Genomic DNA, 25,259 nt, shown 5'->3' with positions numbered 1-25,259 from the left:
TGTAATTCCAAAAATATTCCCCAAAGCCTTTTACTCTGCGGTGGGGTGGGAGGGAGTGGGGACTGATACAATTATTTCAAAGAATTTATCACCTGTTAAAATCCCCAGAAAATTAAAAACTGGGTTTACTTCCTGCCTTCACCAATTTCCAATAGCATTTCATCATCCTGAGATAAAGATGCAGTACTCTGAACTCAAAGAATTCTATGAAATTGTTGTGTTATTTAGCAAATGATTCCTAAAAAACATATACTTTCATCATTCTGCGATAAAGATGCAGTACTCTGAACTCAAAGAATTCTATGAAATTGTTGTGTTATTTAGCAAATGATTCCTAAAAAACATATACTTCCATTCATTTTAAATTTTTAAGTTATATTTATATGAGACCTTAAAAATTAAGAAATTATTTATTTCATTTTAATTTAATTAAAAATTAAGAAATAATAAAAAAGAAAGAATACATAGGCCTTTACAATTTGTACACATTATGTAGGTGGGTCTCCTTCAAAATCCCTTTTCAGAAGTGTGATGTCTCCTTTATCCTGTCCTAGTGGAGCCCCTTGGAGAACAGACACAGAAGTTACGAGAGAGGAGTTCATTAAGTTTACTTTACTTGCATCTTTAACATTTGTGGGTTCCAGGGAGTTACTTGCCAGGAAGGGCAGCTATCCTTGTAAGAATACTTAAGAAGTAAAAGCAGCAGGTTCAATGTTGTTGAAACAGACCTTGACTTGACACATAATACTTTTGAGTAAAGTTTCAAAAATATCTTTCCTGAGGATTGCATAAAATAACAAGACTATTCACCTATCTCTCCTAGGAGCTCTACTACTCTGTGCTATCTTCCTTCTGAATATCAAACTTGATTAGTATTAGCTAGCATTATTATGATTCGTCACACAATCATTCAGTATTTGCCAAGGCCAAATCTGGAAAAAGCATGACCAGCATTCTTGGTGCTTGAGAAGCCCCTAATTTAAGTAAGTAATGCAAGAGGAACAGCTTCAATAACAGGCACTTAAAGATAAATGCCATGTGCATGAAAGGAGTCAACTGGGAATTCAGGTGAATAAAAAATTCCACCTGGGGGATAAAAGCTTCACAGACACAGTGGTCTGAGCATGACCCCTTAGCGGGGGTTTGAGGCAGGCAGGCTCTGGTGAGTAGACAGAGGAGGAGGAGGAGGACTGGGCCACACACGAAAGCACAGTGTAATGAGTTACAGGGGAGCACAGGGAGGGCTGGGAGAACATCGCCACGGATGTTCTTTGTTACATATTAGCTGCTATTGACAATGGAAAGTGACTGAGAGGTTCTGGGCAGGACAGTAATCAAATCAATACTTTAAGAAAATCACACCAATGTTCACAGACAGGTCAGACTGATCAGCAGGAAACCTGGGCAGGGACATCTGAACAGGCTCCGGAGTCTGAGCCTCCTCCACCTACTAGCTCTCTAACCTCGGGTAGATCACATAATTCTAGGTGCCTCAGTTCCTCATCTATGAAACAGTAATGATAGTAATACTCAAACAGCCCCAAAGCTGTTATGAAGATCTGATAAAAAATACATACTTCAAATAGCAAATACTTAATCACTAGTAACTATAATGAGTATCAGGAAGACAAAGACCTTTCAGACAGCCCAGGTATATGGTGATAAAGTTCAAGGTGAGTTGTTTGAGGGAGGCAGACAGATGCAGAAGTTCTACAGAAATGATCTGAGGACTTTGTAATTAATTAAGACATGGAAGTATGGGGAATAAAAAAAATTTGAACTGACCCCAAATTTGTATTTGAGTGACTCAGAGACTAGTGGATTCACTATACAGAGAAGTAGTAACAAAGAACTGGCTTGAAGAGGGGCCAATGTGTCCATTTTTAACAACATAAATGTACTGCAGAGCCTATCAGCCCTGGGGACTGCTGGGCGGCCTGTGTAGGCTCAGGTTAGGGAAGGAGTCTCGTGCTGAGCCCTTAAAGCCACATAAACACAGCAGTGCGCCAGTGGCTCCAACATTATTCAAACACAACAACAAGCAAAATGATATTACTTAATGCAGGTGCTATATACCCCCAAGCCCCTGACCTCTACTTCCCAACATACTCTGATAAACTGATCTCTATTAATAGGTAATATTATGTCCTATTTAGTAGGAGAAACATAACTACAAAAAAAAAAAAAATAGGCATAACCATAATAGACACCAAGCAAGGAGGGGAGATAACACAGAGCAGGCGGATCTGCTGATGGCGGTCAAGTCACCCTCATTCTCCCAGCCCTGAGTGTACTATAGAAACGAGGGCATTCGGCTTATTAGGATGTTGTATTCTAGAAAGAGAAGTGGCTGGGGTCAGACACTCTGAACTTAAGGAGGGAATCCTGAACCAATCACTTTGTCCTATTTCCTATCTGTGAAAGGAGAGGTCTGAACAATGTCTATGGTCCCTCATATTCCAGGGCAGACGCTGCATAAGCCCTGCCTCCTGCTTCCAGAACAAAACCGTGTGGATCTTTCGAAGACATGCAGAATATGAATAAGTACACTTATGTAAAGGTCTCGGTGATAGTCCCTGTACCTCCACTCCCAGACCTCAATCTTCAAAATTCTCAGCTTTCCTGTTCACTTGCCTCTCTTTCCTGGTCATTCATCAAGGATACACGACATCTAAAACACCCCAATGGTCTCAAGTAATTTCTTAATTCTGAGTTATCATGGATAATAGACAAATTTCCAGAGAGCATCATATTCAAATATAATAGAAAAAATTCATAACACAAATAACCTAAAGTTTGTATGATATGCAAATTTAAGCAACGTACAAGGACTGTAGCAATAAATGTACTAACTAAATATTAGTAAAACAAGGGGCGCCTGGCTGGCTCAGTGGGTTAAGCCTCTGCCTTCAGCTCAGGTCATGGTTCCAAGGTTCTGGGATTGAGGCCCGCATCGGGCTCTCTGCTCAGCAGGGAGCCTGCTTCCCCGTTTCTCTCTGCCTGCCTCTCTACCTACTTGTGATCTCTCTAGCAAATAAATAAATGAAATCTTTCAAAAAAAATTAGTAAAATGAGCGAAAAAAACAGAGAAGAAAGAGTCACCTTTTCTTTGTCTAGATGGATTCCGCTGATTTCAAAATCAAACATAAACAGTTCAGCCACTCGCCTATAAACAAAATGAACCCAGGTTATAACAGGTAATAAAAATTATTAGCAAAATCACTTTCTTGTTAAATAAACTGGACTTTTTTAATAATACTCCCCAAAAGCCAAACGTATGCATACACACATACATACACACACACATATACACACATACACACAAACACACACACACAGATAATATATTTGAAACCAGGAATCTAACATCTTAGAAGTCAGGCAAAACATCCAGCTTACTGACTGGGCTTTTAAGCTCTCCTATAGATGATCTGGAATCATATATATCATGCTAACCGTACAATAAGCCTTAAATTGAACCAAAGGAATGACGACTACTCCAAAGAGGTCAAATTTATCTGCTGCTTTTATTCTAGAAGAGATGGACATCTTTTCAACTGTCCACCATATTTCCTTCAAAAAATATTTGCCACATACATTACACAACCCACCAAATAAATACTTGTGGGACACACACATGCTGCCCAATTGCAAACAGGTAAGCCTGTATACAGATAACTATAACACAGCTTTATCTAGCATGTATATTTAACAGAAGTATACTCTAAGGGGCTTGTGGGTAAAGGTATGTATGTTTCATAAGGCATGGTCTCCTAAGGGGACAAATACTTTTTGAACGAATGAACACAAGTTAAAGATGTAGTAATTTCCTAACAGGGATATGAATAAAGTATGTGGGGAGTTCAAAGAGAGATCATCAAGCAGGTTCCTTACTTACCAGCTTCCATCCACCTTATGCTGAATTTGCTTAAGAATTGTGAGGGAAGGTTCCTCACCATTTCCAGAATTAATATTAGCTTGCATTGCAGAGAGCATCATTTTTAATAATCATCAAATGCATCTGCAAACTTAAGAGCAAGGCCTGATTTTCCCTTTCCCTGCTGTTAACAATTCTATCAGAACAATTTAAAAAAAAAAAAAAACAGTGGAATAGAAGGTATCTTGATAATATCTAAAGTAAGGGGCAACTTTTCATTAATTTTCTCCTGTAATATTTTATACTTAGAAAGACACCTCTCCCTTTTTAGCTAAAAGTCCATTTGATATTGTTTACTTCCCATTAGACACCAGAGGAATTAAAATACTGAATCCATAACATATGGTAAATGGAAGAAAATTGTGTCTGTGCTGGAAACAAGACGTTACCATGCTGTGCCACAAAAGCTTGGACTGGTACACACAGCTCTTCAAACACATTAGAGTAAAACACATGGTCCCTGATGTCCAGAAGAGTCTAATATCATTCTTAAGTAAATCTGATAAATACATATCAGGGGATCAGGAAACAAGACTGTATCTCACAGAGCTTATGCTAGTATTACTAACATGTAAGAAAGAAATAATTGCACATCACTTCTTTATTGGCAATATGAAAATTACACAGTAAATGGCAGCTATTTATCTGGTGGTGTGGGGGAAGACAATTAGAAAGAAATAGGACAATCAACCAAATTAACCCCTTATCTCCTTCCCTACTACTGCTCTCCTAGTCCAGGCTGCTGTCCCCACCTGCCCTGATATACTATAGTTAGCCCTACTGGGTCACCTTGCCTCTAGTCCTCCATCTCTACAGGATGACCTTTCTCAATGTCAGAAGTCCTTGCTGTGATGAACTTAGCACCTCATGAAATACCCTCTTCTCCACTGTGAGGTCTCTCTGAAGGCTTTCCTCCACTACCAGCCAAATTAGGGGCCACTGCTTTGGGCTCCAATAGCATTTATGATTTCCATTTAACAAACTCATAGCAGCAATGTCCACAACAGCCAAACTATGGAAGGAAACAAGGTGCCCTTCAACAGATGAATGGATAAAAAAGATGTGGTACACATATACAATGGAATATTACTCAGCCATCAGAAAGGATAAATACCCACCATTTGCATTGGCATGGATGGGACTGGAGGGGATTCTGCTGAGTGAAATAAGTCAAGCAAAGAAGGACAATTATCATATAGTTTCACTCATATGTGGAACATAAGGAACAGCACGGAGGACCACAGGGGAAGGGAGGGAAAACTGAATGGGGAGAAATCAGAGGGAAGACAAACCATGAGAGACTCTGGATTTGGAAACAAACTGGGGGTTACAGAAAGGACGGGGCAGGAGGGATGGGGTAACCGGGTGATGGCCAATAAGGAGGGCACACGTTGGGATGAGCACTGGGTGTTATACGCAACTAACGCATCGTTGAACAAAACTACTGATGTACTATATGCTGGCTAACAGAACATAATAAAAATTAATTAATTAAAAACAGTTTAAAAAATTGTTAGGAGAATACAGAATTTTTTTAAAAGGTTGTACTGGAGCCATACGATGGAAAGTGATGAACTGGGTTGTAAATGGTTTATAAGGATGTTTAAGTAGAATAAGCAAAGAGGAAACAAAAGATAGCTTCAACCAATGTTTTAAAAAAGTCAATACATGTATTGCAGAACATGAAAAATAATTACGATTTGCTTTACATGTAAGAGCTTATTCCCTTATTCAGAGAGTACAAACCTGAGGACGCCGCCATGATAATTGCTTATTTATTTCAACTCCATCCAAATCCCAATAATTAAAAACATAAAACAGTGAACACTTGGACAATTTTTCAAAGGCCTACTATATGAGATTTTCAGTTTTTCTTCCAACTAGTAGCAGCTACTTAGAATATTAAATTCTTTGATGCTGTGCCGGAAGCTGAGTTTCTTGGTTAATGAGAATTGTTTTCTTTCTCTTTAATCCTGCTGCATGCTTGGAACCAATCTCAGGTGTAACACCTCTTTCTGTCAATAACAATTTTTTTTAAACTACTAGTTTTCTGGAATTAAGTTATCTAAATATTTGATCTACTCTCCTGGTTTTCTTAGACTTTTCATAAAGGGTATATTTATCTTCCCAATTATTGTGAATCGAAGTTGTTCTAAAATTCTGAAAATTCAATAGACCACATTAATAATTTAGTCACTTACCTTCTTTCTTAAATAATGTAAAGTGCTTCACTTAAGTCCCTAAAATATCCCCATTATCTCTGCCGCATGGTGATCTCCCTTCCTGAATAGTCAACCTAAAACACAATCTCCTCTCTCTTTTCTAGCAAAGGCATTTTCTGTTTATTTTAATAAGAGGGGGGTAAAGATAACAGGGGTTAATAAATGGGGATGGAAATGTACTGTATATGGTAAGTTTATTATATAAGTTTATTGTGTAACAGCTTTATGTAGAAATGTAGAGAAAAATGAAAATCACTAATCTCGCCAAAGATAACCACTACTATTAAAATTCACATGAAGAACATGTGAAATTAAATAAGATAAGGTTAAAGAAATAAGCACAGTGCCCAGCACATAGTGGATACTTGAAAAATGTTCACTGAGTTTCTGAATGGACATATGTATGGAGCATTTAATTCCCTCACACTGAAACATCAACTAATCTGGCTGTTGGGCCAGGTGGACTGGTGGGAGACATGCAACAGGACCCCGTCCTGAGAAGCAGAGGCAGAGGCAGCATCTTTGGCTCATAAAGATACTGTCTCAGTGGCAATGAACTTGTGGCTAACACCGACAACAAAAAAGACCTTCCCTTGGCTTCTATCCAATCTCCTTTGAATATATTATACTACTTATTTAAAATAATTGGGAGCCAACTAAAATAGATTTTTGTATCTTGGTTTTTCTTTTAAAATTATACCACAAACATTGAACACTGCACTATCTCTTCAAATACTCTTCAAAAACATGGTTTTTAATGTTTGTAATGTTTGGTCGTATGGATTAAAGATATTTTCATTTTTCCCACTCCTGTAATCCATGCTATGACAAATATCCCTGTTACATACATCTCTTTATCCTTATTTATTCCTTAGGATACATTCCAAGAATTAAATTGACCAAAAAGGTGTCCTCCATAAATATTTATCAGTTTACACTTAACCAGAGAGGACCCATCATCCCAAGCCATTAGAACACTACTGCTCTGTTTCAGCTTTGTTAAGTGAAGGGCTCTTTGTCCGATCTTTCTTGAAGGACGGTAGGATCCCATTCTTTGAATGACTACCATGTGCCAGACATTTTACTTTCATTACTTCATTCAAACTTCATAATAATCTTATGAAGTACTTTTTTTTATTCTCTTACAGAGAAGAAAATAAGACCTAGAGAGTCAAGGAGCCAATATACACCCAAAGCACTCCAACAGTAGAGGCCACGTGTGCTACCCCCACTTCACAGGATTCCCAGTGTTACACTTGCTACACGGTTCCAAGTTTAACGGCCATCTGCCCACTATTCCTTATTTTGTGAAAGGAGAGTTTCACGGAAAAAATCCTTTACCTTGTTTTCTATCAGGAGATCCACTTTTTTTTTTTTAAGATTTTATTTATTTATTTGACAGACAGAGATCACAAGTAGGCAGAGAGGTAGGCAGAGAGAGAGGAGGAAGCAGGCTCCCCGCGGAGCAGAGAATCCAATGTGGGGCTCGATCCCAGGACCCTGAGATCATGACCTGAGCCAAAGGCAGAGGCTTTAACCCACTGAGCCACCCAGGCGCCCCAGAAGATCCATTTTTTTGTTTTATTTTGTTTTTTAGTAATCTGTAAGGCCTCCTAACACAGTAAAGATATTAACCCTTTAGCATGTAACATTTGTCCCATTGTGTATTCTGACTTTGAATGTGGAAAAGTTTTACCATACCAAAGTTTGTAGTCTTTATATCATCAAATCAATCATTGGTGGTCTGACTTTGGTGTCATGAGAAGACAGATGTCTCACCTTCCAAGACTGTCAATTCATATCTTTAAGTAATCTACTTTTTCCCCCAAATAGTTATCTCCTGGCCTAACATCATTTACTGAAAACCAAGTCTTTCCCTACTGATAGGAAATAACACTTCTATCATATACTAAATACAGTCTTGCATATATTCGTGACTGTCTGAATTTTTCTTTTCTTTCATTGACTGTGCTGGCAGTGTAAGTATAATGCTTTTTTTAAATTTTTTTAAAGATTTTATTTATTCACTTGACAGAGATCACAAGTAGGCAGAGAGGCAGGCAGAGAGAGAGGGGGAAGCAGGCTCCCTGCCAAGCAGAGAGCCCGATGTGGGGCTCCATCCCGGTACTCCAAGATCATGACCTGAGCCAAAGGCAGAGGCTTAACCCACTGAACCACCCAGGTGCCCCTATAATGCTCTTTAAAATATAGCAGTTTTATAATGTGTTACTATCTGGTACAAATCCTTTTTTAGTACTTTTCTTACCAGATTTTTCCTGCCTATTCTGGCACATTTATTGTCTATGACTTCAAAATCATTTTAAGTTACAACAGAAAAATCTTCCTTTATAGACTGGGTAGCACTAAACTTGCAGACCAGTAGAGACCACCCCTGAAGCTTTCTTCTTTCTTATCTCAGACTATGGTACGTTTCACTACTTAAATATCATCTTTCATGCTTCCCAGTCTGTGTACATGCCTGTGTGCGTGTGTGTGTGTGTTGAGGTTCTACAAGCTTTGTGGTCCTGAGTTTATTTCAAGGTGTATTACAGCTTTTTTTTTTGCTCTTGTGACTGGGACTTTCCCTCCATTATATTTTCTGAAGATGATGTGTTTGTTATATTCTTTGCATACAAGAAAGCTCTTAATGGTTTTGGAAAAACCCAAGTGAAACAGGTTTCTTTATAGCTGGGCTTCACGAAGACTGCAATCAGCTAAAACTGTTTAAGAGCGGACAGTACATTAACTTAACTAATGGGACCCTTCTGGGAATACTTTTTGAACATCTCATAGAACAAGGATTTCATAGAATGTATCAAAGAATAAGAGGATGATCTACTCAATTTAATTCATTTCTTTCGTAGCTTATTATGCCAAGATAATTGGTTAAAACCACAATTTTCTGTTTCATACTGGCACTTTATAATTTGTCATCTTGCACGTATTTACCACACACAAGGTTCTCTCTGGGGGCTAGCCAGCTCTCCTGATGACGCACCAGTTCCATGATATTTGTTTTAGTACTTCAAATTCTTCTTCCTCCCACTTCAAGTTACCTTTGCTTTCTAGAATACTGATATTCTACCCAGCTAATTTTTCCCAATGTAGTTACCATTTTGTTACTTTAAAAATCCTCTTGGCATTTTTAGTGACACCTAGAAATGAGGTATGTATCCTGTTAAAACAAGTCCTTTGCACCTAAAATAGTCTGCTAGCCCACTGCAATTTCCCTACATTAAATGTAGAAAAGTCAATCTTTAGCAAAGTCAAATTATGAATAACCTGCTGTCTCTACTCAAAGTCGTACCATTGAGTATAAATACCTATGAGCAGGCATTCAACTTTTAATTGTTTTGCTAATGAAGCCAATATCATGCTCAAGCCTAAAAGTATAGCAAAGACAAACTATTCTGATGGTACAGCTAGCTTTACTAGTATCCTGAGACCCAGGATCAATGAAGCGAAGTAAGATCAAACCACTACCTGCATATTAGAAGTCAGGTGAAAATAACCGTCCAAAGACAGCCTCATCGTATGGTCCATACAGCATGGTAATTATATATCAGATTAACAAGACCCCAGTACTAACATCCCTACAGAACAGGGCTTCATGTGGCGGTCATAAGCCACATATGGAGACAGAAAGGAAGGAAGGAAGCAAAGGGAGGGAGAATCAAGGGTGAAAAGAAGTGCCCCATAAATTAAAAGTAGATAAGTGGGACACCTGGGTGGCTCAGTAAATCTCCTGAGTGAAGAGCCTAGAACCCAGGGTTCTAGCAACTGCCTTCAGCTCAGATCATGATCTCAGGGTCCTGAATCAAGCCCCACATCGGGCTCCCTGCTCAGCGGGGAGCCTGCTTCTCCCTCTCCAGCTCCCTCCTGCTTGTACACTCTATCTCTCAAATGATTAAATAAAATCTTTTTTAAAAAAGTATGTAAGTTATAGGGGCACCTGGGTGGCTCAGTGGGTTAAAGCCTCTGCCTTCGGCTCAGGTCATGATCTCATGATCTCAGGGTCCTGGGATCGAGCCCCGCATCGGGCTCTCTGCTCAGCAGGGAACCTGCTTCCTCCTCTCTCTCTGCCTGCCTCTCTGTCTACTTGTGATCTGTCTGTCCAATAAATAAATAAAATCTTAAAAAAAAAAGACCCATCTATATATAAAAAAAAATGTAAGTTATCAACAGGTAAGAAAAAATATTAACCTCTGTGCTACAAGTAATATATAGATGGGTGAATGATACACTTCTAAAATCATCATAAATAAATACATTTGAGCAAAGAAATATGGTATCCAAAATCCTCTATCAAATGTCTTTATGCACTTAGAAATTCAGCTTTTTCAATTCAGAATAATAAAAGTAATCAAATGAACCCAAAGAAATTATGTCAAGGCTCATGACATCCAACCAGTCAATAAAATCAATTTGCTTCTCTCTTCCGGTGGCACTGGCTATAGAACTTCAAGCAGGGAGCTAAGTGTAACTGCCAACTGCTCACAGGAAGTCATTCCTTTGTTAAGCACCTACTGAAGGCCAAGAACTGCTGCCAGTGCTGGGACGCTGCTCTGAACAAAACAGACCAGTCCCTACCCTCCCGGAGCTTCCAGTCTAGCCAGGCAGAGGGATGTAAACAAGTCAGCAAACAGATCATGCTGGAAATGATTAGGACTGAAAACGCAAGCAGGGTAAGAGGATGGAGCATGACCTGATACCAAAGAGGAGGCGTCACCATTTGAATGAAGTCCTAAAGAAAGTGCCAGAGTCATGTAGACACCTGGGGAGAAACACTGCCAACAAACAGGGGCTGTGAGTACAGAGACGTGGCGGGGGAAGGGATGGTCTTCCCATCTTGCCTCTATAATCACAACCATAATGAACGCAAAGGAATGAGTACCTGGTTTCTGGATCAAGGGAATCCACAAGATTTTTATCAGCTAGCAATTTTTGCAAACTTTGATATAATTCCACATTTGTGTTCAACCTAGAAAAATTACAAATGAAAAAAAAAATTAAATGATTTTCTAATACCTTATTTTTAATGTTACATTAAGAGAACGGTGTCGCATCCTAGCATACGTATGCCCAGAGGCCAAAGGTTTGGGGTTTTGTTTTGTTTCTTCATTTGGAAAAGAAATAGCATAACCACAGTTAGTACAGGAACAGGCAGTCCTTAAGCAAAGCATCGAAAGACCAAGTGTTCTGAAAAGTAAATGGATACACTTAAAGCCACAGGCAGCAGCTGGAACCAGAAGAGCAGACAGGAGAGAGGGGAGTGGGAGGAATGAAGTAGCTGGTGATCTAAGTGATCCAAGCCCACTGCCATTGAGAATTCATTGTTAGCAATATGCCCGTGGCCATTTGTTTCTTTAATTTAAAAAAGGAGTGATGATGGGAGGAAGGTTAAACACAGATTCTACAGTTCCAAAGTGAAGAGCCTAGAACCCAGGTAACCTTTGCCCATCGGGGCCCGAGTGGCAGGCCCACATGTCGAGAGCTCAAGGACACAGGCTTCAGGGCCCCACACTAGAGTTATGACACCAGCCCTACTACCACTCTGTGACTTTGGGCAAGTATTTGAATTCCCCCAGCTTGTTAGACTTCAGGTCATCCCAAGGGTTAAATAAGATGGTCCGCCTATGAAGGAACAAATAGTAGTTATCATGAGGTGGCCTTGCCATCCTGTCCTTGGTCCCCCAACCTGAGTTCTGTCCTCAACCCAAGCCACAGTCCCATTTTTACTAGGTCCTGAGTTCTTTCTTCTTCCCTGGATGCGAGAAAGTCCTGGCACTCTTGGGGCTGAAGAGTGAACTGGTTTTAGATACAATCAGCTCCCTGCCCCGTGGACACTCGGGGAAGGGCAAGGCTGTAAGAACCATCTGTCCATTCCTATGCAGGAACTCAAGGATGGTCACGTTCCCTAGTCAGTGCACAATCAAACACCTGCGGCTTTGTAGAAATCCAGGAGCTTCTGTTGCTGTGGTTCTCATGGGCCACCCCCCAAGCCCAAGGGAACTGAGGCAGTCACTTCAGTGGGAAAATGGTCAACAAGAAGGGCAGGCAGGCATACCACCTCTCCTGCTCCCAGGCAGCAATCCCAGAAAACCGGGAGAAGATCAGTGTGGGCACCTACCTCCTCCAGGCTTGCTCCCCCTACAAGCTACTACATGTCAAAAGGACAGGCATTCGAGAGCCTGCACTGTAGCCTCTTCAAAAGTTTCAACAAATCTCCCACATTACGTTTTATGTCATGAGATCTTAAGATAAAGCCTCCATTTTAGTCTAAAGCTGGCGTCAACTCTATACAAACACACCTAATTTTAGGCTTTTATTTCCTCTACCAGAAAATCAATCAATTCTACACATGCACCTGAAATCCTCCTGTTTCTCGAAGATCAACGGAAGCCGTAACAATACAGTTCAGTTAGACCCAAGGAGAAAAGGAGTCCTGGTGCTCCTCGAGGACTGAGAGCAATCCCCGGCCCTCGGAGGGCCTTGGGCCAGCCGCCGGAGTGTGGCCAAGAAGGAAAGACTGAAACGCTCTCCAGGATGAAGTGAAGACCTTGCACAGATCCTCTTAACCACACTTCGCTACCAATTATGGCTCCCTTGTTGTCCTCCCACAAAATTAAGAACCCACATCCATTATTCCAGAGCTGTACCTAAAATCAGGCCCGATACAGTGTTCAAGGTGCCCCAGGCAGGCACCCAGGCAGCTCTGACTCATTTCCTAGGGCTTTTCCCTGGGTGATGCTCTTTCTTCCAAGGAGCCCCCAATTCCAGTCCCTTCCTCATGCCCCGTGTCTGGAGTCCACAGGGACCAGATTTATCTCAGTCAATGAGTCGGTTTTCAATGGCTGTAAGAGAATCACATGCACTGTCCCAAAGGCAGCAAATGCTGCTCGGTGGGGCAGAAGCAGGAGCAGCATCTGCTGAAGGGCTGGGTCCTCAGAGAGCCTTGTCAAATCAGAGAAGCCACCACGCTCGGCCACCACGCTCCTCCTCCAGCTTCTGCTTTGTCAGAAAGTGTTCCGATGGTTTCCAGTTGTAAATTTCTGCCAGGTGAGCCCTGGCGCTCCCGCTGGCTTTCAACCCTTTCTGGCGTGGTGTCTCGCACCTAAGTGCTTTTGAACATGACACTGTCCACCTCGAAGTCATTTTCACGAGCACTTATGAGCTCTCATAAGTGGCTTAAAATATTTCAATTTACCTCAAGATTGCTTGAAAATAACTCACTTCATCAAGGCCCCAGCCCACCTCAGCCCTCCTTGAGAGTTTAATGAACCCCCTGACTAGCTCTCCCCACCCCAGATCCCAGGGACCACAAGGCTACCTGTCTCTGGCCCACAGCAATTAGTGAGATAGCAATTTAATCACAGAATCATCAAGAAACTCCAACTTGCAGGGGCACCTGGGTGGCTCAGTGGGTTAAAGCCTCTGCCTTCGGCTCAGGTCATGATCCCTAGGTCCTGGGATCGAGCCCTGCATCGGGCTCTCTGCTCAGCAGGGAGCCTGCTTCCTCCTCTCTCTCTGCCTGCTTCTCTGCCTACTTGAGATCTCTGTCTGTCAAAGAAATAAATAAAATCTTTAAAAAAAAAAAAAAAGAAAGAAAGAAAGAAACTCCAACTTGCCACTGAGGTACTAAAAAACTCTCAATGTAAACAACAATAAGGAACCTGGGTGTTAGCTATGTGCCTGATGTCTCTAGAAGCACTCCAGAAGCAATTGTCTCATTTTCCTCACAGTGACTCTAAGAAGGAAATCATGTTATTACTTCACTTACAGACAAGGAAGCTAAGTGACAGAACAGATGAGCAGAGATAAACAACTCCTCGAGCTGCAGGAGCCCGAGAGGAGTTCGCAAGGGCCTGTCCCCAGGGCCCTCCCTCTTCCCCACCGCCCTGCGGGGACAAGCGCTGGAGACCAAGTTCCTCAAGCACAAATCCACAAGACCACGTCACCCAAGGTTGTAATGAAGGGGAGCAGAACATACTTTTCTACCATGGTGCCAATACTTCTACAAGCTTCTTCCGCCGCTTCTCTGAATGCGCGCTCAGGGTGAGCAATTTTCACAAAATCGGCCTAATGAAGAAAGACAAAACCAAGAGGGAATTTGATGGAAGCTTTCTTCCAAGATCTGAGGGTAAAAATGAAAACCTGAGCTTTCAAGTATGCCATTTGGCTAGCCCTACTGCATTTCCATTACTGACATTTTCCTAAACCAGTAGGGCTAAGCGGCTTCTTGCTGAACATAATATTAACTCTTATTCCAATCAAAGGGGTTTCATTCCAAAGAAAATACATTCACTAACATTATTTCAGAAAGGCCTTTCTCCTTCAAATATAAACACCAAGTGAATTCTTCCTAATTCTACAGTTCAAAAAAGCAGAATCTTCTCTCAAATATTCTAAAACTTCCTAACGAACATTGTTTGCAGTATGGTGCTCACACGTTTGCCAGGCTCCGGGGAAGAACTACAGAGGCAGTTTTTTTTTTTTTTTAACTGACAGACAACATAGTTTCAAGACTGATTTAACTACTTTCTTGCCTTTGTGCAGAAAACAAAGGCATATTCTCTCTTTATAGGCCTTTTACTAAATATGAATTCCCTGTCTCAGCTGAAATGACTCCCAACTACGAGTGCTAAAGTGGCTTCAATACTGAGTTTAGCATTAAACTGAGATAGAATTATTTTTACTTTTTTAATGAAATCACATAAAACCAGACTTTAATTTTCATGTTAATTGTAGTATGTTGCAAAAAAATGCAAGAGAAATACAAAATACCACGTGCCTTCTTCATTCTCCAAGAAAACATAAGTGACTATAATATGAAATAAAATCACCACAAGGTAAAATTTCCTAATTTTATTATTAGTTTTCAATGTAAAAACATTTAAATCCATAGTTTTATACATTTGATGTAACAGCAAGATAACATTAATACTAGAGCACCTGAAAAATGAGCTATGTAAAATTTACAATTTGTATAAATTACTTATCTACATGTTGCAGAATTTACAATCAATATTTATTTCAAAATACTGGCATACATTTTAAATTTCATTTGTGGGGCACCTGGGTGGCTCAGTCAGTTAAGCGTCTGCCTTCAGCTCAGGTCATGATCCTGGGGTCCTTGGATGGAGCCCTGCAGGGAGCCTGCTTCTCCCTCTCCCTCTGCCCCTTCTCCCCACCGTGCTCTCACTCTCTCTCTCAAATGAATAAATAAAATCTTTTTAAAAATTCATTTGTAATAGTGATGAGGAAAACAACACTGTTACATAAAAGAAAAAGAAAGCAAAACCAAATGACCATTTGGTGGGAAACAACAGTTTATAAAACCCTTGCCTTATTACAGTATTGATCTTACTGGCAGGTAAAGTCTTAAAAATTCAGAAGGAAAACGGTTCCTTGAATTTTTTTACCCAAAGACTTCCACATGTAAGTCACATTTACAATTTTTTAAATGAGATATTACCATCCCTCATAAGTACAAAAATCTTCAAAACTAGGACAAGCTATGAGGCAAAGAGTTAAAAATCTCTTACCGAGCAGAAGCACCAATGGGAAAAAAAAAAAATCATCCTAGAACACCACTTAATTAAAATGAGGCTAAGACAATAAATAAGCCACCAACAAATAAAGTCAATACTTGATGGCACTTAAGTGAAATTCCCTGACAAATATTTTCCTTTTCAGCTTTCAGTGACACAATTCCGTGGAGAAGGTCACTGTGAGGCGTCTTCGGGCATCTCCCGGATCCTCCATCATTCAAAGCGCTTGCTATGCACACACTTCAGAACAAGATCAAGACCCTACAAAACCAAGAAGTGACTACAATAAGCCTGCAGCACACCTCACTTCACTCTTGGGAAAAACTCTTTCAGATACTTTATCAATTTCCTTAAAATGGGGAAACTCACAGTGACCGTATGACAATCTGAAGGGTGTTACTCCTCAATTCCGGTGTGCAGGAGGGGGAAAAGGTTCCAGTCAGGGAACAGCAAAGATGGGGAAGTGTTATGTGAGGTGAGAGAGGTCATTCTCAGAGGACAAATGATTCCATTCATCTGACATTTTAGAAGAGAAAATCTACAGGAATGGAGAACAGACAGGTAGTTGCCAGAGGTAAGTGGGGAGAGCTGGGTGTGACTATAATTCAGGGGCTTTTTTGGGGTGATGGAATAGTTATATACCCTAATTGTGATGGTGGCTACATGAACACATGAATTAAAATTCATAGAATTGTACCATCCCCAAAAAGAAGTCAATTTTACCGTATGATAATCTTAAAAATAAATAACAACTTAAAAAAACAAAACAAAACAGGGAGGCTAACTGACTTTCCAACCTCCCCAGTGTAAGGAAGACCTATTCATTGGACCCTAAGCAGCCAGACCACACGTAGAAGGTACAGAAGAGCAGGTGAGGGCATGAGTTCTGTGGCCAGGATGCCTGGCCTCTGAGCCCAGTTCCATCACTTCCTAGCTAGATGACCCTGGGTGTATCAGTTCACCTCTTACTGCCTTTCTTTCCTCATCAGCAAATGGGAGATATGCTGAGAAAGTTAATTCGGTTAATCCAGGCAAACCTCTTACCAGGATCTGGTGCCTTATAAGATCTAAAAAAAAAAAAAATCTAAAAAAAAAAAAAAGTTAACTTCAGAATATAAACTCCATGAGGTCAGAGACTGTGTCTGTCACAATTCATGACTTCCCAGTGCCTAGAACAGTGCCTGGCACATGGTGGTGACTCAGTATTGAATGAATGTGAAGAGAAAGGTATATACAGTCCAATACCAAGTCAACAAGATCTCGAGGGTCCACAATGTGGAATTATGTGCACTACTGCAATCTCCTTCACTGACAAGACTAATGAGGAGGTGGTCTTTGGGACTGATAAAATATCATGTCTTCTACCTCAGCAGTGGGATTCTTAGTGAAGAGACCTAGGTACATGTCTATATCCACTTCAAAATATGAAAAAAGGAAGTCCTTAATATAATCAGTTTCATATCCAAACCTTAGTTTTCACTGGAAAAGACATTCCCGAAAAGGTTTAAAAAAAACTGGCTTTTCATAAGATTAATTTTATTATAAATGTACAGGTAAAGGTCCTATTAAAATTCTGATAGAAGTTTTTGTGAATGGGGCACCTGGGTGGCTTAGCGGGTTAAAGCCTCTGCCTTCGGCTCAGGTCATGATCCCAGGGTCCTGGGATTGAGCCTCACATCGGGCTCTCTGCTCAGCAGGGAGCCTGCTTCCTCCTCTCTCTCTCTCTCTGCCTGCCTCTCTGCCTACTTGTGATCTGTCTGTCAAATAAACAAATAAAATCTTTAAAAAAAAAAAAAGTTTTCACGAATGAAGAATCTTTGTCAAATGAAGACTCTTTGCCATATGAGTAACCATGCTTTTATTATACATCACATGTGCATTTTCTTAACTATACATATTAAAGTACAAGTTCTACATACCACCTTTTCCTATACGTTTTTTCCCCATTCCTAAAAACCTACTCCCACTATAACAAATTACACCCAACAGCTCTCAAATAGCTTATATGCTGTTAGTCTAGGTGCTGCCAAACCAAGCACCTGATGCTTTGAACCCTGGAGTCTCTGACATTAAACCTAATAAACTTAGCTTAAATTTTAACATCTTGACAGAGAGGTAGCTTCAAGGCTTACAGTAAGCATCTTACCAAGTCGGCCACCCTGCACAAGGAATCAGAAAGCTCGTCGAAAATGATCACGGTCTGGGGTCCAGGTGGCATGGAACACACACGCTCCACAAGCAAGTCTGCCTTTCTCAGGGCGTTTTCTTGTGCGATCCGAAATCCTTCTGGGGCGCTGAGCTCAGGAACTCCAAAAAGACCCTGCAATCCAGAGAATATTTCCTATGTGAAACTAAAAATATGACTTTTTTGGTATTAAGTCCTTTTCATAAAGGAATCTTGGTTTTCGTTGGGTGTATCCTATCATTATAATACCTGTCATCACAGATACCATGTTCACATTCCCCACATCATTCCACATAAATTAAGCTATGAATATTTTAAGAATGAACTTTGCTTTAATTTTTAAATATTTCATAAAAAACAAAAATAGAATGATAAAGGTTAGCTGCTCTGTAGATGTAGATTTTTGAAAACAGCAAGAGGTAAAACTTCCAGGACTGATAAGGCCTATTGTTTCTGCAAGAAGGGATCCATGAAATTAACCTCTTTTCAAAATGAAAGAAGTTGAAGAAGACAGTTCCAGGCAGAGCAAAATCAGGACCAAAACCAAATTAGATTCTTTACACTGATTTAATTTGATTCAAGTACAGACTATTTTTCATTTTCCAGCACACCTCCCCATACTGGAGGATGGAAATTCTAAACCTCAGACTACCAGTTACGGTAATGACAAAAGAACTACATAAACCTTTGGGGCTTTTTGTTGTTCTTGTTTAATCAAAAACTGATTCACATATATGAAAATCTGTTACCAGTTCTATAATCATGATACACATAAGAAAAATAAACCTAAAATTAGTTTTATTTCATCCACCCAAAACCAAACTTACTCTTTCCATCTTTCTACTCAGTACCTATAGGTAGTTGTTCTCCTCTTCACCCTAATTATGTTAAAGCCGTATTATGTTATTTACCCACATGGAAGTTGGTGTAGCCAATTTCATACAAAAATATTTTTAAAACAAAGCTAATGACAGAAATCAAATAAGAAAACACATCATTAGGCTCAGTGTAACCATGTCCTAGACTCTCTATAAGAAAGACAATGTTAGAAATAATGAAGAAATTAAAAAGGCAAAAATAAAAGTAACAACCCGAAGTGGTTAAACCCACAACTGTGAAGTAGCATAGGCTTTAGGTAAGCCCCTTTCAAGTTCGCCTTCCTTTCACCTTTCAGTCATGCAATAAACTCTGAGTGCCTAGAGAATGCCAGATACCATACTGGGTATGTGGAGATAGGAAATAAACAGAAACCAAAGAATTCAGTCAGTGACTTCCTCGGGGAAGAAATCAACGTGATCAATGTCATCGCATTATAGGCAATGAGCCTCTTCTCAATAGTTTTGTGCTTTAAAACAAGAAGAGTACAAACACTGGGAAAAATTAAGAACGGAATTTCGAGCATCAGTGGAATAGTAACCACACGACTACCTGATGCCCTCTATGAACAGCAGGGCGGGGCCTCCAATGCACAAGTGTAGAGTTGGAGCAAAAGTGAACTTTAAGCCGGGATTGGTCTGAGTGTGACGCGAGGGCGGGACCCTCCAAGCGGAATTCACCGCCACCTGCTAAGATGAACTATTTTGAGTTCACGGGGAGCAGGGGCTCACGAAGAGGCACGTACTGGGACCCACACTCTGGGGACAGGACCAACAAAGGTCGCCCCGCTCCCTTAAACCAGTCCCTCAAAGAGGAGGTGACCGGCAAGGTCATCAAGAGCGCAAACGACACCCTAGCTTACAAAGTGGGTTCGCTGCCCGGCTCCTCCCAGACCCAAAGGACCCCTCCTAGATCCCTGCTGGCCACGCGGAGAAGGGACCGGCTTATCTCGCGCCGACAAGGGGAGCCCCCTCCTGCGCCGCTCACCCGGCGCTCGCCGAACAGGTCCAGACGGCGGCTCTGGGGCTTGACATTGAAGGCGGCGCCCACCGGGGACCAGCTGGTGCTGACCTCTCGGGCCCGGATCCCGGCTCCGAGCCCGCGCAGGCCCGCTCGCCCCGGCCATAGAACCGCTGCCCGGGATCCGAGCCCTCCCAGCCTCCAGGCGCACAGCATCTTGTTCCCAGAGCAGCCCCGTCCCCCGCCGCGAGGTCCCGCCCCTGCACCGCAGCTCCCGCCGCGAGCACGCGCGCCGCGTTTCCAAGGCAGCGGCCCACGCCGCGCCACGTGACGCCAGCGCTTCCGGGTCGGGCTTTGAGGACCCTCAGGACGTGAGCACGTCGGCGTCCAGAGGGCAAAAGCGTCGCCCCGCCGCCTTCATGGCAGACGCCGCGGTCTTGCGCCCCCGTGTGCCTGGAGTAAGGAACCGCCAAGGTTTAAGTCTTCCCTATCACGTGACTCGAGCTGCGCGGACAAAGTCGGCGTGCAGCGCCTGTTCTTCCTGGCAAGGAGTGAACGCAGAGTGAACGCCGCCTGAGTGCCTTACCCGGCGTGACAGGGCTGGTGACACTCGTCGACTCTATGGGCCTGCATTGTAAACAATGGTCAGAATTAAATAGACGGTGTGGCTGCAGCGTCTGTCTACCTATCCGTGAATCTTCATTTATTTTGACTTGTGAATTTTGTTATAATAATCTACAACATAAATTTGTAGGGGGAGGGTTTCGCCAAACTTCACTCAGCCATAGGGCAATGAGAAGATCTGGGGGCAGGCGCGGAGAGGGAATCGTGATTTGGGGCTTCGGATGGCCCGTGTATAAGGGCGTGCCCCCTGCAGAGCCTTAGCCTCCTGTAAATGAGTGGAAATCACGCCTTGGTTGGAGTCGGGGCCAGGTTCACGTCCAGGGTGGGAGGATTAACCTTGCTCACCTTCAGCGTGCTCATCTGCAGAGAGCGAGTCCTGCGAGGTGACTGCGTCCTCCACCTTCCTGAAGGGCATGCGGATTAAGTAAAAGGATTCAGTTTTTCTTTTGAGAGACTTCTGCAGGTGGAGGGGCAGGGCAATCAGTAGTCGGAGAAGGGACTGAGGGTGAGTGAGGCCGCCAAAGCAGCCCTGACATTGGCCTGGCTGTCTCCGTCCACGCACCTGCCACTTCTGGGGCTCTCACTTTCAGGGCTGATGGGAGTGCTGTTGAATGGCGAATCCACATGGGATGATCCCCTTGAGAACGACCCCTTCTGCAGAAGTGAAGCCAGGTGTGTGGGTGTGAGAAGACCCCTCGGAAAGTAAACAAGAGGGAGGGCTGGGTACTGCAGCCTTTGGCCAGCTCCTCAAAATACTGCTTTCCACCTCATTTTTTGTTTGGGGTTTTTTTGGTTTTGTTTTTAACGATTTTATTTATTTATTTGAGAGAGAGAGATCACAAGTAGGCAGAGAGGCAGGCAGAGAGAGAGAGGAAGCAGGCTCCCCGCTGAGCAGAGAGCCCAATGCGGGGCTCTATCCCAGGACCCTGGGATCATGACCTGAGCTGAAGGCAGAGGCTTAACCCGCTGAGCCACCCAGGTGCCCCTGTGTTGTTTTGTTTTTTTAAGTAGACTCTACACCTATCCTGGATCCCACAGCAGGTCCAAACTCACAACCCGGAGATCAAGACCTGAGCTGAGATCAAGAATCCAATGCTTGACCCACTGAGCTACCCAGGTGCCCCTCTCCATCGAGGTTTTATGCAGGAATTAGATACCAAATGAATCTGTTCAATCAGTGTCTGAGTGCAGAAGGCATTGATGGCTGTGGTCTTCTAAGACCACAGAACCTTCATTCCTTTGCCTTGGGTGTCAGAGGTGTGAATTGCGCAGAGGACCAAGAACCCAAGGGAACATTGTTATTCCCAGGCAATCCACAGCCACGTTTCCTTAAACTGCTTTATTTGAAGTCTTTCCAGACCCTTATCTCAGCTGAATGTTTAGGCTTAGGGTAAAGCTGTGTTCATTTTAACATTGCCGTTGAGTTTAAGCAGTCCTAAGAACCGTCTGCAAAGTTCTAGAGAGCCAGAAGTTAAGTCTGGGAGTGGCACAAGCTTCCTAAAGATAGCTTCTAATCTCCCTCCCTACCTCCCTCCACCAAAAAAAGAAAAAAAAAGTTTCAAACGGAGTTTGTTTTCAATTCAGCATGGCAAGGAAAAAAGCCCAATTGATTGTATGGTAAGCTGTGATTTCCTTTTCTACTGATTTTTTTAATCAAAGATTTAAAATGATCTAAAAATCACTTAAATCATTTAATCATTTAATGATTTAAAATCTCCAAGTCCATGGTGATTAATATCACATTAATATCACAGTATTGCTGACTGGTTGGTTCTTAGGGCAGCAATCCCACATGACAGACCCTGCCTGTGTAGCAGACCCTTACAAAGATGTCAGATGTGGGGGCGCCTGGGTGGCTCAGTGGGTTAAAGCTTCTGCCTTCGGCTCAGGTCATGATCCCAAGATCCTGGGATCAAGCCCTGCATCGGGCTCTCTGCTCAGCAGGGAGCCTGCTTCCCTTCCTCTCTCTCTGCCTGCCTCTCTGCCTACTTGTGATCTCTGTCTGTCAAATAAATAAATAAAATCTTTAAAAAAAAAAAAAAAGATGCCAGGTGTGTCGTGTAAAAAAAGAAAATTCATCAATATATTTACAAAAATGCTTATTTCATCACATTTTTTTCAAAGGTGTTTCAAATCTGAGAGCCTTCCTTTAGCCCAGAATGATTGTCCTCCAAGGATACCTAACCATTGTAATGCAGTCCTTAAACCCAAAAGTGTCCTCAGGGGATGATGACTTGTCCTAAATTAACAAGGTATTTGGTGTCTCAGAGAGCCTGCATAATTAGACTTTTAAAAACTGCAGTCCAGATTCATAGACAACCAATGAAAAATCATCCCATATGACAGGTTAAACACACCCACACCCCTGCCAGTCAACTTCATCTTTTTGAAATCCTTTAAAACATGTTTTACATCTCATCTTCTATATTTGACCTCAAAAAAAAAAAAAAGAATTTTATAAAAGCTGATATCCTGTGTACGATCATAAACGTATTTTTTCTTTTCACATTTACTTCAACCTATAAAGTTGTGTTCCTAAATAGAAAGGAGTTAGCACAGGTAGCCTCCCTGTTCAGTCCATAACAAAACCAGGCTTTACCCTGGGGAGAAATAGCTTAGATTATTACAATTCAAGAAAGCTGCAGAAGCCAAAGGATAAGGACTCTCTGGCTCAATAAATGAAGTGATCAGTCATGCTACCGCTGAGCGTTAAGGAGGGCAGCAAGGAGGATGCGGGGGCTGGGCTGCAAAATTGAAGGAGAGACTCACTGTCAGGGTCATGACCAGGCTGTGTCAGCACCTGAAGCAGGTGCCTCCTATAGTGTCGCACTCTGGGTGCCTCACTTGGTTCCCCCCAGTCATGGCTCTGTTCTAGAAGAAACAAGGAAGGCCAATAAAATACCTATAAACAGATTCATTCTATATAATTCCAAGATTTTCCATAACCACCAAGTAGTTTTTCAGTATTTCATTTACAGCAGTGCTGCCTGCACAAAAGTCCCATTTTTCCCAGGGAATGTAGATATCATCACAACTATGTTGATTCAGTTGGAGTACAGATAGAATGGCTTTAAGTCCCAATTTCTAGAGGCACACCCTGTCAGACAAACTGGCCCCAGGCTGTGATTTAGAAAATAGTGTAGCTTGAATACGCACTGAGCTTGCATCATTTTGCTTCTTGATTAATTGCTCTTAATTAATAGAAAGTATATTAACTGATGTAATCCTTCCAGCATTTTAGAGGCCTGGGGCCATATGAAATTCTTCCATTCCAGCACCGCTGTGCCCTAGGAGACTGGGGCACAGAAAAGTTGAATAATGTACCCACTTCAAATTCCTTTGTCGTGGCTGGACCAACAAACCATACACCTCAACTCTTAGTCTTGGGCTTTTTCCACTATAATCATGCTGCCCCTCTCCTTGGGCCATAGACTACTTAATACTCTTTTAGACAAAAGCCCTGCATCAGACTGGCTCATGCAACACAATAGTCCAGAGGTATCTCTGCCTTCAGGGACAGCTGGGCAGAGGGGTCTCAACACTGTCATCAGACCTGGGCTGTCTCCAGCCCTGTTTGATTTTGTGTGGGGGCGCTACAGATGAGCTAAATGCAGCCAGCTGAAATTCTAGCTTCATCTGAAGATCTTGACTCCCTCACCCCAGACGGCCTTCCAAAGTGGCAGATGGAATCTTATTGGCTCTGATTGGATCGGGCTCCATTTTTGGAAACAGTCACTGTGGCCAGAAGAAGGTGCTGTTCTTATTAGCCAGGCCTGAATCTCGTGTCCACCGCAGAGTGTGGAGTCTACACCGTTTGAAAGACTTGTCTGACACTGGGGAGGGTATATGCTACGGTGAGTGCTGTGAAGTGTGTAAACCTGGCGATTCACAGACCTGTACCACTGGGACTAATAATACATTATACGTTTATTAAAAAATTTTAATTGAAAAAAAAAAAACTTGTCTGAGAGTGCACACCAGGATGCTTTGACCAGACGAGAGGGAAGTGGATGGAACGTGTTTGAACAAGAACCATCTGCTGTGGCCTAAAAGGCAAGTTTCTTTCCACCCCACTTTCTTAGTAAATCCATCTCCCCCCTCCACTTTCCTCTGTTACTGTTTGGTGTCTCTATCCAGTAACCTCTGTCCAGTAACCACTTCCTTTTGCGTAGCTCCTTTAAAAAATTTAAAATTTAAATGAGCCACCTGGGTGGCTCAGTCTTTAAGTGTCTGCCTTTGGATCAGGTCATGATCCCAGTGTATGGGATCGAGCCGGCATTGGCATCGGCATCGGGCTCCCTGCTCAACGGGAAGCCTGCTCTCCCTCTCCTACTCCCCCTGCTTGTGTTCCCTCTCTCACTGTCTCTCTCTCTCTCTCTGTCAAATAAATAAATAAAATCTTTAAAGAATTGTTTATAAGGTGAACAGTGAAAAACAGCTAATGGAATTCGCCTTGCTGGGTTTTGGTTTCCTTTGGGAACTGTGATCCCTTTTTTCCTTCTTTTTTTCCCTTTTGGGGAGAAAAGTCTATTCTGTGCCCTTTCCCCCCAACTCCCCCTTGTATTTTGGAAGCAAATAATGTGTCTGGTTTTGCAGGTTCACAGAGGGAGAGGGATTTTACCCCAGGATGGGTCACACAATAGATCTTCCTTACAACTGACATTGAGGATTTAGATGATGAGACTGAGGACTTTAAGTTGGTGATTTTTAGATGACATCCTTGGACTTAGCATTCATGCTGATGGATGTGGGTTAAGGAGAGTGTATTTGGCACTGGGGAATATCGAGAATTTGGGGGGAACCAGAGCAGTCTATTACAGGTTGAACTTGTCTCCCAAATAGGTATGTTGAAGTCCTAACCCTGGGCATCTATGAATGTGACTTTATTTGGACTCAGGGTCTTT

At 42.1% G+C, this 25,259-nt stretch overlaps 1 protein-coding gene across 2 annotated transcripts in view; it reads right to left on the bottom strand.

The window, feature by feature from the left end:
- The window catches only part of MIPEP (mitochondrial intermediate peptidase), a 167,331-nt gene extending 147,233 nt beyond the window's left edge, over window positions 1–20,098 (bottom strand). For both annotated transcript variants that reach the window (XM_080798991.1, XM_080798990.1), the window contains exons 1-5: window positions 19,759–20,098; window positions 17,857–18,030; window positions 14,150–14,238; window positions 11,054–11,140; window positions 3,103–3,166 (exon numbers count right to left, since the gene is read on the bottom strand). In XM_080798991.1, the coding sequence (XP_080655117.1) occupies window positions 3,103–3,166; window positions 11,054–11,140; window positions 14,150–14,238; window positions 17,857–18,030; window positions 19,759–19,947 (603 nt within the window). In that variant the 5' untranslated portion in view covers window positions 19,948–20,098. The remainder of the gene's footprint in view (window positions 1–3,102; window positions 3,167–11,053; window positions 11,141–14,149; window positions 14,239–17,856; window positions 18,031–19,758) is intronic.
- Window positions 20,099–25,259: the final 5,161 nt, after the last annotated feature.

This window comes from Martes martes, assembly GCF_963455335.1.
Source record: "Martes martes genome assembly, chromosome: 3".
NCBI lineage: Eukaryota > Metazoa > Chordata > Mammalia > Carnivora > Mustelidae > Martes > Martes martes.
Note: the sequence above shows the minus strand (reverse complement) of the source record. Positions and strands in the feature narration are given on the sequence as shown.